The following is a 15,688-nucleotide window of genomic DNA, read 5'->3' on the forward strand; positions in this document are numbered from 1 at the left end:
GCGATCATGTGCCTTGGAAAAGCAGTTGTACCTAGGTGGGTGTTGGACTTCCCACGACTCAGTTTCTTTTGGCACAGGTTGCAAATGGCATCGCTGTTGTCAGAGGCAGACACACAAAAAAATGCCACACTGCTGAGCTCTGCGATGACGGCATTCTGGTGGTGGCAACAGCATGCGTTGATTGGCATGCTGTCTGGCTGACCCCGGGTGCAGATGCATGCTGTCTGACTGTGCCACTAGCTCCTTGCGACGACCTCCCCCTGCTTCCAACTCATCTCCTCCTCTCTGTCTCCCCATCTGAACTTTCCCCCTGTTCTTCTTCTATTCTAGTGGGCACCCACGTGACATCCACGGACGCATCGTCATCATCAACCGCTTCACTTGTATCTGACAAATCAACAAAGGAAGCAGCAGCGGATACAACATCATCATCATCACACCGTACATCCATGTCTGTAATGCTGCCTGACTGAGACATATCACTGTTATCTACATCCTCTGTCAATGATGGTTGCGCATCACTCATTTCTTCCAACTGATGTGTAAAAAACTCCTCTGACAGATCAAGTGAAGCGGCTGTGGTGCTAGTGTTGGTGGTGGCGGCAGGCGGGTGAGTGGTAACTTGAGAGGTGCCCGAAGATAAGCTGGAGGAGGATGGTGCGTCAAGGTTCGGAGCGGAAGCTATTGAAGATTGGGTGTCCTGTGTTAAAAAGTCAACTATTTCCTCAGAAATTTTTGAGTTCATGGGACGTGGCCTCTGAACACTGGGCATTATTCTAGGGCCAAAGGGAATCACAGCACCACGACCACCACGGCACCTGCGGGGTGGCCTGCCTCTGCCTGTCATTTTTTTTTAAATGTACACTTACACTACTATTAAACAAGATATGAGTGGTGGCACTGGGCAAGTGGGCACAGTATACGCTGTGAGCCTGACACAAAAAAGCAGACTGATGTTTCACAGTCCAAAAAGTTTTTTTTTTGTTTAAATGAACACTTACACTACTATTAAACAAGATATGAGTGGTGCCACTGGGCAAGTGGGCACAGTATAAGCTTTGAGCCTGACACAAAAAAGCAGACTGATGTTTCACAGTCCAAAAAGTTTTTAGTTTTTTAAATGTACACTTACACTACTATTAAACAAGATATGAGTGGTGGCACTGGGCAAGTGGGCCCAGTATAAGCTGTGAGCCTGACACAAAAAAGCAGACTGATGTTTCACAGTCCAAAAAGTTTTTTTTTGTTTTTAAATGTACACTTACACTACTATTAAACATGATATGAGTGGTGGCACTGGGCAAGTGGGCACAGTATACGCTGTGAGCCTGACACAAAAAAGCAGACTGATGTTTCACAGTCCAAATTTTTTTTTTTTTTTTTTTAAATGTACACTTACACTACTATTAAACAAGATATGAGTGGTGGCACTGGGCAAGTGGGCACAGTATACACTGTGAGCCTGGCACAAAAAAGCAGACTGATGTTTCACAGTCCAAAAAGTTTTTATTTTTTTAAATGTACACTTACACTACTATTAAACAAGATATGAGTGGTGGCACTGGGCAAGTGGGCACAGTATACGCTGTGAGCCTGACACAAAAAAGCAGACTGATGTTTCACAGTCCAAAAAGTTTTTATTTTTTTAAATGTACACTTACACTACTATTAAACAAGATATGAGTGGTGGCACTGGGCAAGTGGGCCCAGTATAAGCTGTGAGCCTGAAACAAAAAAACAGACTGATGTTTCACAGTCCAAAAAGTTTTTTTTTGTTTTTAAATGTACACTTACACTACTATTAAACAAGATATTAGTGGTGGCACTGGGCAAGTGGGCACAGTATATGCTGTGAGCCTGACACAAAAAAGCAGACTGATGTTTCACAGTCCAAAAAGTTTTTTGTTTTTAAATTTACACTACTGTTACACCAGATATGAGTGGTGGCACTGGGCAAGTGGGCACAGTATACGCTGTGAGTCTGGCACACACGCTGGCAGGCAGGCAACTGCAATTAGATTACACAAGCAGACTGATGTTTCACAGTCAAAAAAGTTTTTTTTTTTAAATTTACACTACTGTTACACCAGATATGAGTGGGGCCACTGGGCAAGTGGGCACAGTATACGCTGTGAGCCTGGCACACATGCTGGCAGGCAGGCAACTGCAATTAGATTACACTAGCAGACTGATGTTTCACAGTCGAAAAAGTTTTTTTTTTTTAAATTTACACTACTGTTACACCAGATATGAGTGGTGGCACTGGGCAAGTGGGCCTGGCACACACGCTGGAAGGCAGGCAACTGCAATTAGATTACACTAGCAGACTGATGTTTCACAGTCAAAAAAGTTTTTTTTTTTTAATTTACACTAGTTACACCAGATATAAGTGGTGTGGCACTGGGCAAGTGGGCCTGGCACACATGCTGGCAGGCAGGCAACTGCAATTAGATTACACAAGCAGACTGATGTTTCACAGTCCAAAAAGTTTTTTTTTGTTTTTAAATGTACACTTACACTACTATTAAACAAGATATGAGTGGTGGCACTGGGCAAGTGGGCACAGTATACGCTGTGAGCCTGACACAAAAAAGCAGACTGATGTTTCACAGTCCAAACAGTTTTTATTTTTTTAAATGTACACTTACACTACTATTAAACAAGATATGAGTGGTGGCACTGGGCAAGTGGGCACAGTATACGCTGTGAGCCTGACACAAAAAAGCAGACTGATGTTTCACAGTCCAAAAAGTTTTTATATTTTTGAATGTACACTTACACTACTATTAAACAAGATATGAGTGGTGGCACTGGGCAAGTGGGCCCAGTATAAGCTGTGAGCATGACACAAAAAAGCAGACTGATGTTTCACAGTCCAAAAAGTTTTTTTTGTTTTTAAATGTACACTTACACTACTATTTAACAAGATATGTGTGGTGGCACTGGGCAAGTGGGCACAGTATACGCTGTGAGCCTGACACAAAAAAGCAGAGTGATGTTTCACAGTCCAAAAAGTTTTTTTGTTTTTAAATGTACACTTACACTACTATTAAACAAGATATGAGTGGTGGCACTGGGCAAGTGGGCACAGTATACGCTGTGAGCCTGACACAAAAAAGCAGACTGATGTTTCACAGTCCAAAAAGTTTTTATTTTTTTAAATATACACTTACACTACTATTAAACAAGATATGGGTGGTGACACTGGGCAAGTGGTCCCAGTATAAGCTGTGAGCCTGAAACAAAAAAGCAGACTGATGTTTCACAGTCCAAAAAGTTTTTTTTGTTTTTAAATGTACACTTACACTACTATTAAACAAGATATGAGGGGTGGCACTGGGCAAGTGGGCACAGTATACGCTGTGAGCCTGACACAAAAAAGCAGACTGATGTTTCACAGTCCAAAAAGTTTTTTGTTTTTAAATTTACACTACTGTTACACCAGATATGAGTGGTGGCACTGGGCAAGTGGGCACAGTATACGCTGTGAGCCTGGCACACACGCTGGCAGGCAGGCAGGCAGGCAACTGCAATTAGATTACACAAGCAGACTGATGTTTCACAGTCAAAAAAGTTTTTTTTTTTAAATTTACACTACTGTTACACCAGATATGAGTGGGGCCACTGGGCAAGTGGGCACAGTATACGCTGTGAGCCTGGCACAAAAAAGCAGACTGATGTTTCACAGTCCAACAGTGATGTGCAGTGAGGTCAGAGGCTGGTGAGGCACTAGATATGATACGCCAGAGAAACACATGTACAGAGGGACGCAAGTACCCCCAACAGGGCAGGTTTAAATCTCATTTTATTAATATAAACTTGTATAAAAGCAGCACATATTAAAAACACAATGCAACAGCTTTCAATTGATTTGTGAATTACAAGTTATCAGAAGTCTTTAAATAAATGGAGACATAGAGAAAAATAAAAATAGATACTGCATCCTCTGACTGAACAAACATCACATATATGGAGTTTGTACCTAAGTAAATTAAATAACCATGAAAAAGGGAGGCTTAGCAATATTCAATGTCAAAAACTTTAATTTAAATAATGTGGACACTGCACACTTAACTTCAAACTCTGGGTTTTAAATTATGGATTTAAATTTGAATTGACCCTTTGACTTCCTGTAAGTATTGGGTTATGCTCACTTACTGTCCCCCCTGTTAATGAGCTGTATCTGAACACAATTCAACAAAAACACTAAACCACATTCATTAAATTATCATTTTCACTAACAGAATCCATTTCAGTAAAATCTACAGCTGCAGCACTTACTACAATAAAATGTGGTTGAAACACTGCTCTCTCTGCCTCTCTCCCTTTCCTGCTCTGTAAGGATTCAGGAAGTGACAGTGGAACATTCCACTGCACTTAGAGGGGAAGAACAGAACTCTCTTTTTCACTTTAGCAAAGCTGTCAGCTTCACAGGACAGCAACAAAATAAATGAAAGTTGTTTTTTTCCATTTTTGTTTTGTTTTATATGATTTAACATCCAGCCCCAACCCTAAATTCCACTTACTAATGCCTCTCACTGGATTGGGTCAGCCCAAATGGGACTGCCTTAAATAAGCAGATAATGGGCCATGCAATGATCTTAACCACTTTCATCCAGTAGATGGTGCAGCATGTTGTGTAATGGTGGGCAGACCTGCTTGTGCCTCTCCATTGCACAACATGTAGCTGTGAAAAAAAAAAATGCTGGGGAAAAAAATAGCAATTTTTTTATTTTTTTAAAGCCAATAAAAAAAAATATTTATTTTTGCCCATATGAGAGGTGAAGCACTGCCTCACCTGCCTCTAGTGACTGCACATCACTGCAGTCCAAAAAGTTTTTTGTTTTTAAATTTACACTACTGTTACACCAGATATGAGTGGTGGCACTGGGCAAGTGGGCACAGTATACGCTGTGAGCCTGGCACACACGCTGGCAGGCAGGCAGGCAACTGCAATTAGATTACACTAGCAGGCTGATGTTTCACAGTTGAAAAAGATTGTTTTTTTTAAATTTACACTACTGTTACACCAGATATGAGTGGTGGCACTGGGCAAGTGGGCCTGGCACACACGCTGGAAGGCAGGCAACTGTAATTAGATTACACTAGCAGACTGATGTTTCACAGTCAAAAAAGTTTTTGTTTTTTTAAATTTACACTACTGTTACACCAGATACAAGTGGTGTGGCACTGGGCAAGTGGGCCTGGCACACACGCTGGCAGGCAGGCAACTGCAATTAGATTACACAAGCAGACTGATGTTTCACAGTCAAAAAAGTTTTTTTTTTTTAAAATTTACACTACTGTTACACCAGATATGAGTGGTGGCACTGGACAAGAAGGCCTGGCACACACGCTGGCAGGCAGGCAACTGCAATTAGATTACACTAGCAGACTGATGTTTCACAGTCAAAAAAGTTTTTTTTTTTTTAATTTACATTACTGTTACACCAGATATGAGTAGTGGCACTGGGCAAGTGGGCCTGGCACACACGCTGGCAGGCAGGCAACTGCAATTAGATTACACAAGCAGACTGATATTTCACAGTCAAAAAAGTTTTTTTTTTTAAATTTACACTACTGTTACACCAGATATGAGTGGTGGCACTGGACAAGTGGGCCTGGCACACACGCTGGCAGGCAGGCAACTGCAATTAGATTACACAAGCAGACTGATGTTTCACAGTCAAAAAAGTTTTTTTTTTTTTAAATTTACACTACTGTTACACCAGATATGAGTGGTGGCACTGGGCAAGTGGCTTGGCAGGCAGGCAACTGCAATTAGATTACACAGGGGGAAAAAATGATGTTCTAGCCCTAAAAAGGGCTTTTTGGGGTGCTGTCCTTACAGCAGAGATCAGATGAGTCCTTCAGGACTGTAGTGGACACTGAATACACTAGCCTAGCTATCAATTTCCCTATTAAATCACCAGCAGCTACACTGTCTCTCCTCTCACTAACAATGCAGCTTCCGAATGAATCTAAAATGGCTGCTGTCCAGGAGCTGGGAGGGTCTGGGAGGGATGGTCTGCTGCTGATTGACTGGAATGTGTCTGCAGACTGTGAGATACAGGGTCAAAGTTTACTCAATGATGACGAATAGGGGGCGGATCGAACATCGCATATGTTCGCCCGCCGCATTGAACGCGAACATGCTATGTTCACCGGGAACTATTCGCCGGCGAACTATTCGCAACATCACTAGCCGTCAGATGCTAAAGTGCCGTAAGCCTGACAAACCAGCGATGTCCAGAAATCTGCGTAAGTACAAATTTCTGGAGTCGCCAGTGACTTACGGCACTTTAGAAACTGCCGGCGTCTACAAAACCTGACTAAGTTATAAAATCACCCATACTGTCTAACACGCCTCCCAAACATAGCCCGACACGTATACCCCTCTATCAGCTATCCCCCTCACTCTCCTAATAATAATAAATGTATTAACCCCTAAACCGCCGCTCCCGGACCCCGCCACACCTAATACAGTTATTAACCCCTAAACCGCCGCTCCCGGTCCCACCACCACCTACATTAACTACCCCCTAATGTGAGCCCCTTACACCGCCGCCACCTACATTACCTACCCTCTACTGTCAGCTCCTACCCCGCCGCCAGCTACATTAACTACCCCCTAATGTGAGCTCCTACCCCACCGCCAGCTACATTAACTACCCCCTAATGTGAGCTCCTACCCCGCCGCCAGCTACATTAACTACCCCCTAATGTGAGCTCTTACCCCGCCGCCAGCTACATTAACTACCCCCTAATGTGAGCTCCTACCCTGCCGCCAGCTACATTAACTACCCCCTAATGTGAGCTCCTACCCCGCCGCCAGCTATATTAAAATGATTAACCCCTAATTTAATCCCCCTACACCGCCGCAAGCTATATTAAATTAATTAACCCCTAAAATACTAAACTATCCCTACCACTAAACCTAAGTCTAACCCTACAAATAGCCCTGAAAAGGGCTTTTTGCGTGGCATTACCCCAAAGTAAACAGCTCTATTGCCAGCCCTTAAAAGGGCTTTTTGCGGGGCTTTGCCCCAAAGTAACCAGCTCTTTTACCAGCCCTTAAAAGGGCTTTTGGTGGGGCATTGTCACAAAGAAATCAGCTCTTTTGCCTATAATCTAGATCCCCCTACACCGCTGCAACCTATATTAAATAGATTAACCCCTAATCTAATCCCCCTACACCGCCACCAGCTATATTAACTATATTAACCCTAATTATATTAGGGTTAATATAGTTAATATCGTTATTATATTATATATATATTAACTATATTAACCCTAATTATATTAGGGTTAATATAGTTAATATCGTTATTATATTATATATATATGTATAATAACCCTATCTAACTCTAACACCCCTAACTAAATTCTTATTAAAATAAATCTAATTAATATTAATATTATTAATTAAAATATTCCTATTTAAATCTAAATACTTACCTATAAAATAAACCCTAAGATAGCTACAATGTAATTAATAATTACATTGTAGCTATTTTAGGGTTTATATTTATTTTACAGGTAACTTGGTATTTATTTTAACTAGGTACAATAGCTATTAAATAGTTAATAACTATTTAATAGCTACCTTGTTAAAATAATTACCAATTTACCTGTAAAATAAATCCTAACCTAAGTTACAAATACACCTACACTATCAATAAATTAAATAAACTACAAATATAAATAAACTACAAATATCTAAACTAAAATACAATTAAATAAACTAAACTAGATTACAAAAAAAACAAAACACTAAATAAAAAAAAATTAAAAAAGATTACAAGAATTTTAAGCTAATTACACCTACTCTAAGCCCCCTAATAAAATAACAAAGCCACCCAAAATAAAAAAAATTCCCTACCCTAATCTAAATTAAAAAAGTTAACAGCTCTATTACCTTACCAGCCCTTAAAAGGGCTTTTTGCGGGGCATGCCCCAAATAAATCAGCTCTTTTGCCTGTAAAAAAACCCACAATACCACCCCCCAACATTACAACCCACCACCCACATACCCCTACTCTAAACCCACCCAAACCCCCCTTAAAAAAAACTAACACTAAGCCCCAGAAGATCTCCCTACCTTGAGTCGTCTTCACCCAGCCGGGCCGAACTCTTCATCCAATCCGGGCGATGTCTTCATCCAAGTGGCAAAGAAGAAGTCTTTCATCCGGCGATGTCTTCATCCAAGTGGCAAAGAAGAAGTCTTTCATCCGGCGATGTCTTCATCCAAGCGGCAAAGAAGAAGTTTAACATCCGGCGATGTCTTCATCCAAGCGGCAAAGAAGAGGTCCTCCATCGTGGCAAAGTTTTCTTCCAAGCGGCATCTTCAATCTTCTTTCTTCAGCCCTCCGACGCGGAACATCCATCTGGCTTTTCCGATCAGCCAGTAGAATGCAAGCTCAATCTGATTGGCTGATTGGACCAGCCAATCGGATTGAACTTGAATCTGATTGGCTGATTGAATCAGCCAATCAGATTTTCTTACCTTAATTCCGATTGGCTGATAGAATCCTATCAGCCAATCGGAATTCGAGGGACGCCACCTTGGATGACGTCATTTAAAGGAAACTTCATTAGTCGTTCAGTCGTCGGGCCAGATGGATGTTCCGCGTTGGAGGGCTGAAGAAAGAAGATTGGAGATGCCACTTGGAAGAAAACTTTGCCCCGATGGAGGACCTCTTTGCCGCTTGGATGAAGACATCGCCGGATGGAAGACTTCTTCTTTGCCGCTTGGATGAAGACATCGCCGGATGGAAGACTTCTTCTTTGCCGCTTGGATGAAGACATCGCCCGGATTGGATGAAGAGTTCGGCCCGGCTGGGTGAAGACGACTCAAGGTAGGGAGATCTTCTGGGGCTTAGTGTTAGGTTTATTTAAGGGGGGTTTGGGTGGGTTTAGAGTAGGGGTACGTGGGTGGTGGGTTGTAATATTGGGGGGTGGTATTGTGTTTTTTTTACAGGCAAAAGAGCTGATTTCTTTGGGGCATGCCCCGCAAAAAGCCCTTTTAAGGGCTGGTAAGGTAATAGAGCTGTTAACTTTTCTAATTTAGATTAGGGTAGGGATTTTTTTTTATTTTGGGGGGCTTTGTTATTTTATTAGGGGGCTTAGAGTAGGTGTAATTAGCTTAAAATTCTTGTAATTTTTTTTTATTTTTTGTAATTTAGTGTTTGTTTGTTTTTGTAATTTAGTTTAGTTTATTTCATTGTATTTTAATTTAGATATTTGTAGTTTATTTAATTTATTGATAGTGTAGGTGTATTTGTAACTTAGGGTTGGATTTATTTTACAGGTAAATTGGTAATTATTTTAACAAGGTAGCTATTAAATAGTTATTAACTATTTAATAGCTATTGTACCTAGTTAAAATAAATACCAAGTTACCTGTAAAATAAATATAAACCCTAAAATAGCTACAATGTAATTATTAATTACATTGTAGCTATCTTAGGGTTTATTTTATAGGTAAGTATCTAGATTTAAATAGGAATATTTTAATTAATAATATTAATATTAATTAGATTTATTTTAATAAGAATTTAGTTAGGGGTGTTAGAGTTAGATAGGGTTATTATACTTAATATATATATATATATATATATATATATATATATATATATATATATATATATATATATATATATATATATATAATATAATATAATAACAATATTAACTATATTAACCCTAATATAATTAGGGTTAATATAGTTAATATATATATATATATATATATATATATATATATATATATATATATATATATATAATAACGATATTAACTATATTAACCCTAATTATATTAGGGTTAATATAGTTAATATCGTTATTATATTATATATATATATAATATAATAACGATATTAACTATATTAACCCTAATATAATTAGGGTTAATATAGTTAATATAGCTGGCGGCGGTGTAGGGGGATTAGATTAGGGGTTAATCTATTTAATATAGGTGGCGGCGGTGTAGGGGGATTAGATTAGGGGGTAATACATTTATTATAGGTGACGGCGGTGTAGGGGGATTTAGATTATAGGCAAAAGAGCTGATTTCTTTGTGACAATGCCCCGCAAAAAGCCCTTTTAAGGGCTGGCAATAGAGCTGTTACTTTGGGGCAATGTCACGCAAAAGGCCCTTTTAAGGGCTGGTAATAGAGGTGATTACTTTAGGGGGATTAGATTAGGGGTTAATGTATTTAATATAGCTGGCGGCAGTGTAGGGGGATTAAATTAGGGGTTAATAATTTTAATATAGCTGGCGGCGGTGTAGGGGGATTAGATTAGGGGCTAATAATTTTAATATAGCTGACGGCGGTGTAGGGGGATTAGATTAGGGGTTAATAATTTAATATAGCTGGCGGCGGGGTAGGGGGATTAGATTAGGGGTTAATAATTTTTAATATAGCTGGCGGCGGGGTAGGAGCTCACATTAGGGGGTATGTAATGTAGATGGCGGCGGTGTAAGGGGCTCACATTAGGGGGTATGTAATGTAGGTGGCGACGGTGTAGGGGGTTCACATTAGGGGGTTATGCATTTAATGTAGGTGGCGGCGGGGTCAGGGAGCGGCGGTTTAGGGGTTAATCACTTTATTAGGGATTGCGGCGGGGGATCGCGGTTGACAGGTAGATAGACATTGCGCATGCGTTAGGTGTTAGGTTTTATTTAGCAGTTTGCGGTTGACAGGTAGATAGACATTGCGCATGCGTTAGGTGTTAGGTTTTATTTAGCAGGTAGTTTAGGGAGCTACGGGGCTCCAATACTCAGCTTAAGGCTTACTACGGCTGCATTTTATGGCGAGGTGAAAATGGAGTAAGATTTCTCCATTTTCGCCACGTAAGTCCTTACGCTGTATATTGGATACCAAACTGCGCTGGTTTGGTATACCTGTCTATGGGCCAAAAAACTACGGCCGAAGGCAGAAATATACGAGCGTAACTTCTAGGTTACGCCGTATATAGGATACCAAACCCGCGCAAAATTCGGCGTCGACGGCTTTTGGGGTCAACGCTGCATATCGGATTGGGCCCCAGGGGTCTAAGTAAGATTTAGGCTGTGGGCTGGATTTGGCCAATCTTGACTGGAGTATGGGCCATATAAGTGTAGCTTTTACATGAAGCTGCAAGATATCTTCAAATCTTTATCAGTATTCCAGTTTCAGTTCAGAGAATCATAGAGGACTCATTTTAATATTGATGAAATAAGGCTTGTTGATGATATTTGCTTCTGATCAGTTATGCTAATGGGGTTTTTAATAGTTTTTATTACTCAAATTCAGTGTATTATACTTTTTTTATGTCCATATAGGACATAGATTATTTATCAATAACAGATACTTTCAGTGGTCACCTTATAGATTTGATTGTAAGCAGAAAATCTCTGAGTAGCTGGTAGGCCTCCCCTTCATGGATCCTAAAAGATAAAATTAAAAAAAGTATGCACACATAGTCACTAAATATATACTTTAGGCAAACCATTAATAATTAAGGGATCAATTGCAAACCTTTAGAAAAATTAAAATGATTTATCTACAAAAATCCCCATAGACTTTTTGAAAGTGATGGACCCCTTTCTTTGAAAAAATATGGATTTTTTTTATTAATAAGAAACTACTTAGTAGTGTATCTGCCTGTAGTATTACTGCAAACTACTAGAGGCTGCTATCCGTAATCTCATCTAAAAAGTAACCCTATTGACAGCAACAGATTAAGCACTTACATGTTATCGTTTGCCATTGCCGCCAAAGACCCATGCTTGAAGAAATCATGTATGTAAGCATTAAGAGGCATTTTTCTTCCCAAAGCATCTTTTTTCTCCAGTCTCAGTATAGGGATGTTTTTAGTGTTAATTTTCACTTTTTGAAGCAAAAGCTGTGAAAGAAATAATTTCACTGTGATTAACATTTTATGTTTATTAAAATGTAAGGTGTTTTCAAGTTACATTAAAACAATATAAAGCTATATTTCCACTAAGTGTTAGTGTAGCATAATGATAATTATAGCTTATCTCAAGAAAAAATACTTGGTGCTGAGTATTTATTTATATTCTCTAATATTTTATAGGCCTTATTCAATGTTCTCAAAATATGAATAATTACATGTTTATGTAGTTTTAGATATGACAAAAATGTATAGATCCTAGTTCTGTTTAATAGGTAATGCCTCAATCCATATATTGTATTCAACCAATTTGTGATTTGACTCCTCACTTGGCTGCAGGTAACATTTAGAGAGCAATGAATTGACCTCTACTTAAAGTTACACTGAACCCAAATGTTTTCTTTCATGATTCAGATAGAGCATGCAATTTTAAGCAACTTTCTAATTTACTCCTAGGGGTATATTTATCAAAGCCTCAACTATGCTGCATTTGCCGGCACCAATACGCTCGCCTAACATCGCCTAATATCGTGGCCGCGGACCTGAATACGATCTCCATATTTATAAAAAAAGCCGGCAAAAAGCCGGCAAAAAGCCGTGCACCAAGTATAGGGTGATGAGCATCGGACTGTTGTTAACTAACAGTCATCGATCTCGCTGCTATTCAGCTTTTTACCAACTTTATACCTTGTCACTAAACGCCGCCGCTATACTAAAATGTTTAACCCCTATTCCGCCGCCCCCGGACCCTGCCGCAACTTTAATAAAGTTATTAACCCCTATCCCACCACTCCCGGACCCCGCCGCAACTTTAATAAAGTTATTAACCCCTATCCCGCCGCTCCTGGACTTCGCCGCAACCTAAATAAAGTTATTGACCCCTATCCCGCTGCTCCCAGACCCCGTCGCAACTTTAATAAAGTTATTAACCCCTATCCTGCCACTCCCGGACCCCGCCGCAACTTTAATAAAGTTATTGACCCCTATCCCGCCGCTCCCGGACCCCGCCGCAACCTAAATAAAGTTATTAACCCCTATCCCGCCGCTCCTGGACCCCGCCACTAAATAAACGCATTAACCCCTAAACCTCTGGCCTCCCACATCACTACCATTAACTAAACCTATTAACCCCTAAACCGCCAGCCCCCCACATCGCCATAAACTAAATTAATTATTAACCCCTAAACCTAAGAACCCGATAACTTTACATTAAAATTACAACATCCCTATCTTAAAATAAATTTAAACTTACCTGTAGAACTAAAATAAACTATATTAAACTATTAATTAACCTACCCTAACTATTATACTACAATTACATTAAACTAATAGGTTTAGTTAATGGTAGTGATGTGGGAGGCCAGAGGTTTAGGGGTTAATACATTTATTTAGTGGCGGCGGGGTCTGGGAGTGGCGGGATAGGGGTTAATACATTTATTTAGTTGTGGCTGTGTTGGGGAACGGCGGAAAAGGGGTTAATAACATTATGTAGGTGGCGGCGATGTCAGGGCGGCAGATTAGGGGTGTTTAGACTCGGGGCTTATGTTAGGGTGTTAGGTGTAAACGTAACTTGTTTTCTACCATAGAAATCAATGGGATATTTGGCAGCATCGAACATAAGCTTTTGCTGCTTTCAGACTCCCATTGATTCCTATGGCATCTGTGGCCTCCAGGTAGGCGGGTTGAAAACCAGGTACGCTGGGCCGGAATAGACGCAAGCGTACCTGTTAACTATTTGATAACTTTTAAAAAGTGTCAAATAGTGCCGCATTCGGAACATCTGTAATGACGTAAGCATCGATCTGTGTCGAATTGAGACCGGCGGATCATATGTTACATCACAGATTTCAGCATTTGCCAGTTTGTAGGCTTTGATAACTAGGTCTGATCAAGCTCGCCACAATTACGCTGTGGAATTCCAGCGTATTTGCGGTTGACGGCTTGATAAATATCCCCCCATTATCAATTTTTCTTCGTTCTCTTGCTATCTTGATTTGAAAAAGAAGGCATCTAAGCTAAGGAGACAGACAGTTTTTGGTTCAGGACACTGGAAAGGCCCTTGTTTATTGATGGGTGAATTTATCCACCAATCACCAACCCAGGTTGTTCACCAAAAATGGGCTGTCATCTAAACTTGCATTCTTGCTTTTCAAATAAAGACCAAGAGAATGAAGAAAATTTGATAATAGGAGTAAATTAGAAAGTTGCTTAAAATTGCATGCTCTATCTGAATCGCAAAAGAAAAAAATTGGGTTCAGTGTCCCTTTAAGGGTCTATTCTGCTATTCACTTTATTTTGCCTTCTTTAGAGCTAAGGTACCTTTTTGGCTACTCCAAATGAATGAAGGTAAACTAATAAACTGCTGGTCATCATAAAGATCACAATTTCAAAGTTACCAAGTCATTTGCTTTCTATAAGAGCAGTCTTTACATATGGGACCGCTGAAGCTAACCTTCATCTGAAGATTTTTGCCAAGTAGCAGTGAGAAGTTCTCCTTGCACTTTCATGAAACATTATAAAACTGGTCTGTCTACCTCTCTCAGGCTTTGAAGGAACATTCTTCTTTCTGTATTTAATGCTATTTTCTCAGTATAGAACCTGGCGTTTGTTACACGCCCTCAGAATTTACTGATTCGAAAATCTTCATGGTTAGGTGCTGCTAGAATTTTTGTTACTTCTTTGTAAAAACAGACTGCCAGTGGAATGAAAGAGAGGAGTCTTATGCTCATATGAGAGTTGGAGTTTCAGGCTTTGGGTTGTCTGTCCAGCTCCTACTTAAAAGGGCAGTTTTGTTGGTCTATTAATATATAAGAAAATAAGCTAAGGAAAAGAGTGGCAAGCATGATTTAATTTTCCTTTTTAAGCAGGTGTTTTGGATTGCGCTCCTAATTGCTGCTTTGCTATACTTTAATGGGAAACTTTTTGAATATTGGTAATGTGTTTAGTGTTTCATCTCCCACTTTTACCTTGACTGCTTATAAATTTAACCAATGCATAACCCTTTTTAATATCATTTTGTATAAAATGTGGGTACACATTTTGTGCAGGAGTTTCCTCCACATCTAAAATATTATTTGAACAAAAATACATTGTTTGGTCTCTAAATATATCTTGGCGCTTTTGCATTTTTTAAATTAATTTATTTTCTGTAAATTAAAGGGACAGTCTACTCCAGAATTTTTATTGTTTAAAAAGATAGATAATCCCTTTATTACCCATTCCCCAGTTTTCATAACCAACGCGGTTATATTAATATATGTTTTACCTCTGTGATTACCTTGTATCTAAGCATCTGCAGACTGACCCCTTATATCAGTTCTTTTAACAGAATTGCATTTTAGTTAATCAGAGCTGACTCATAAATAAGTCCACGGGAGTGAGCACAATGTTATCTATATGGCAAACATGAACTAGCGCTATCTAGCTGTGAAAAACTGTAAAAATGCACTGAGATAAGAGGCGACCTTCAAGGGCTTAGAAAGTAGCATATGAGCCTACCTTGGTTTAACTTTCAACAAAGAATACAAAGAGAACAAAGCAAACTTGATGATAAAAGTAAATTGGAAAGTTGTTTAAAATTACATGCCCTATCTGAATCACGAAAGTTTAATTTGGATTAGACTGTCCCTTTGAGCTGATTTTATCCTTTAATAATATGCACCCACTAATTTCCAAACTTGCTCCTATTATACTCACATAAGCGGCAGCACTCGTTGTGCTGTTAGACACAGACTGGAGTCTCATGGAGTCCATGTTTCGGAAACTGGTTGGTTTCCTGATATAACCC

General features: G+C 39.6%; 1 protein-coding gene across 1 annotated transcript in view; it reads right to left on the reverse strand.

Moving 5' to 3' along the window:
- LOC128647449 (probable ATP-dependent RNA helicase DDX60) overlaps positions 1-15,688 on the reverse strand; it is a 1,088,706-nt gene that overhangs the window by 6,674 nt on the left and 1,066,344 nt on the right. Inside the window, exons 37-38 of the mRNA XM_053700235.1 lie at positions 11,741-11,892; positions 11,372-11,434 (exon numbers count right to left, since the gene is read on the reverse strand). Coding sequence (XP_053556210.1) covers positions 11,372-11,434; positions 11,741-11,892 — 215 coding nt within the window. The remainder of the gene's footprint in view (positions 1-11,371; positions 11,435-11,740; positions 11,893-15,688) is intronic.

The sequence above is a fragment of the Bombina bombina genome, chromosome 2, assembly GCF_027579735.1.
Source record: "Bombina bombina isolate aBomBom1 chromosome 2, aBomBom1.pri, whole genome shotgun sequence".
NCBI classification, from domain to species: Eukaryota; Metazoa; Chordata; class Amphibia; order Anura; family Bombinatoridae; genus Bombina; species Bombina bombina.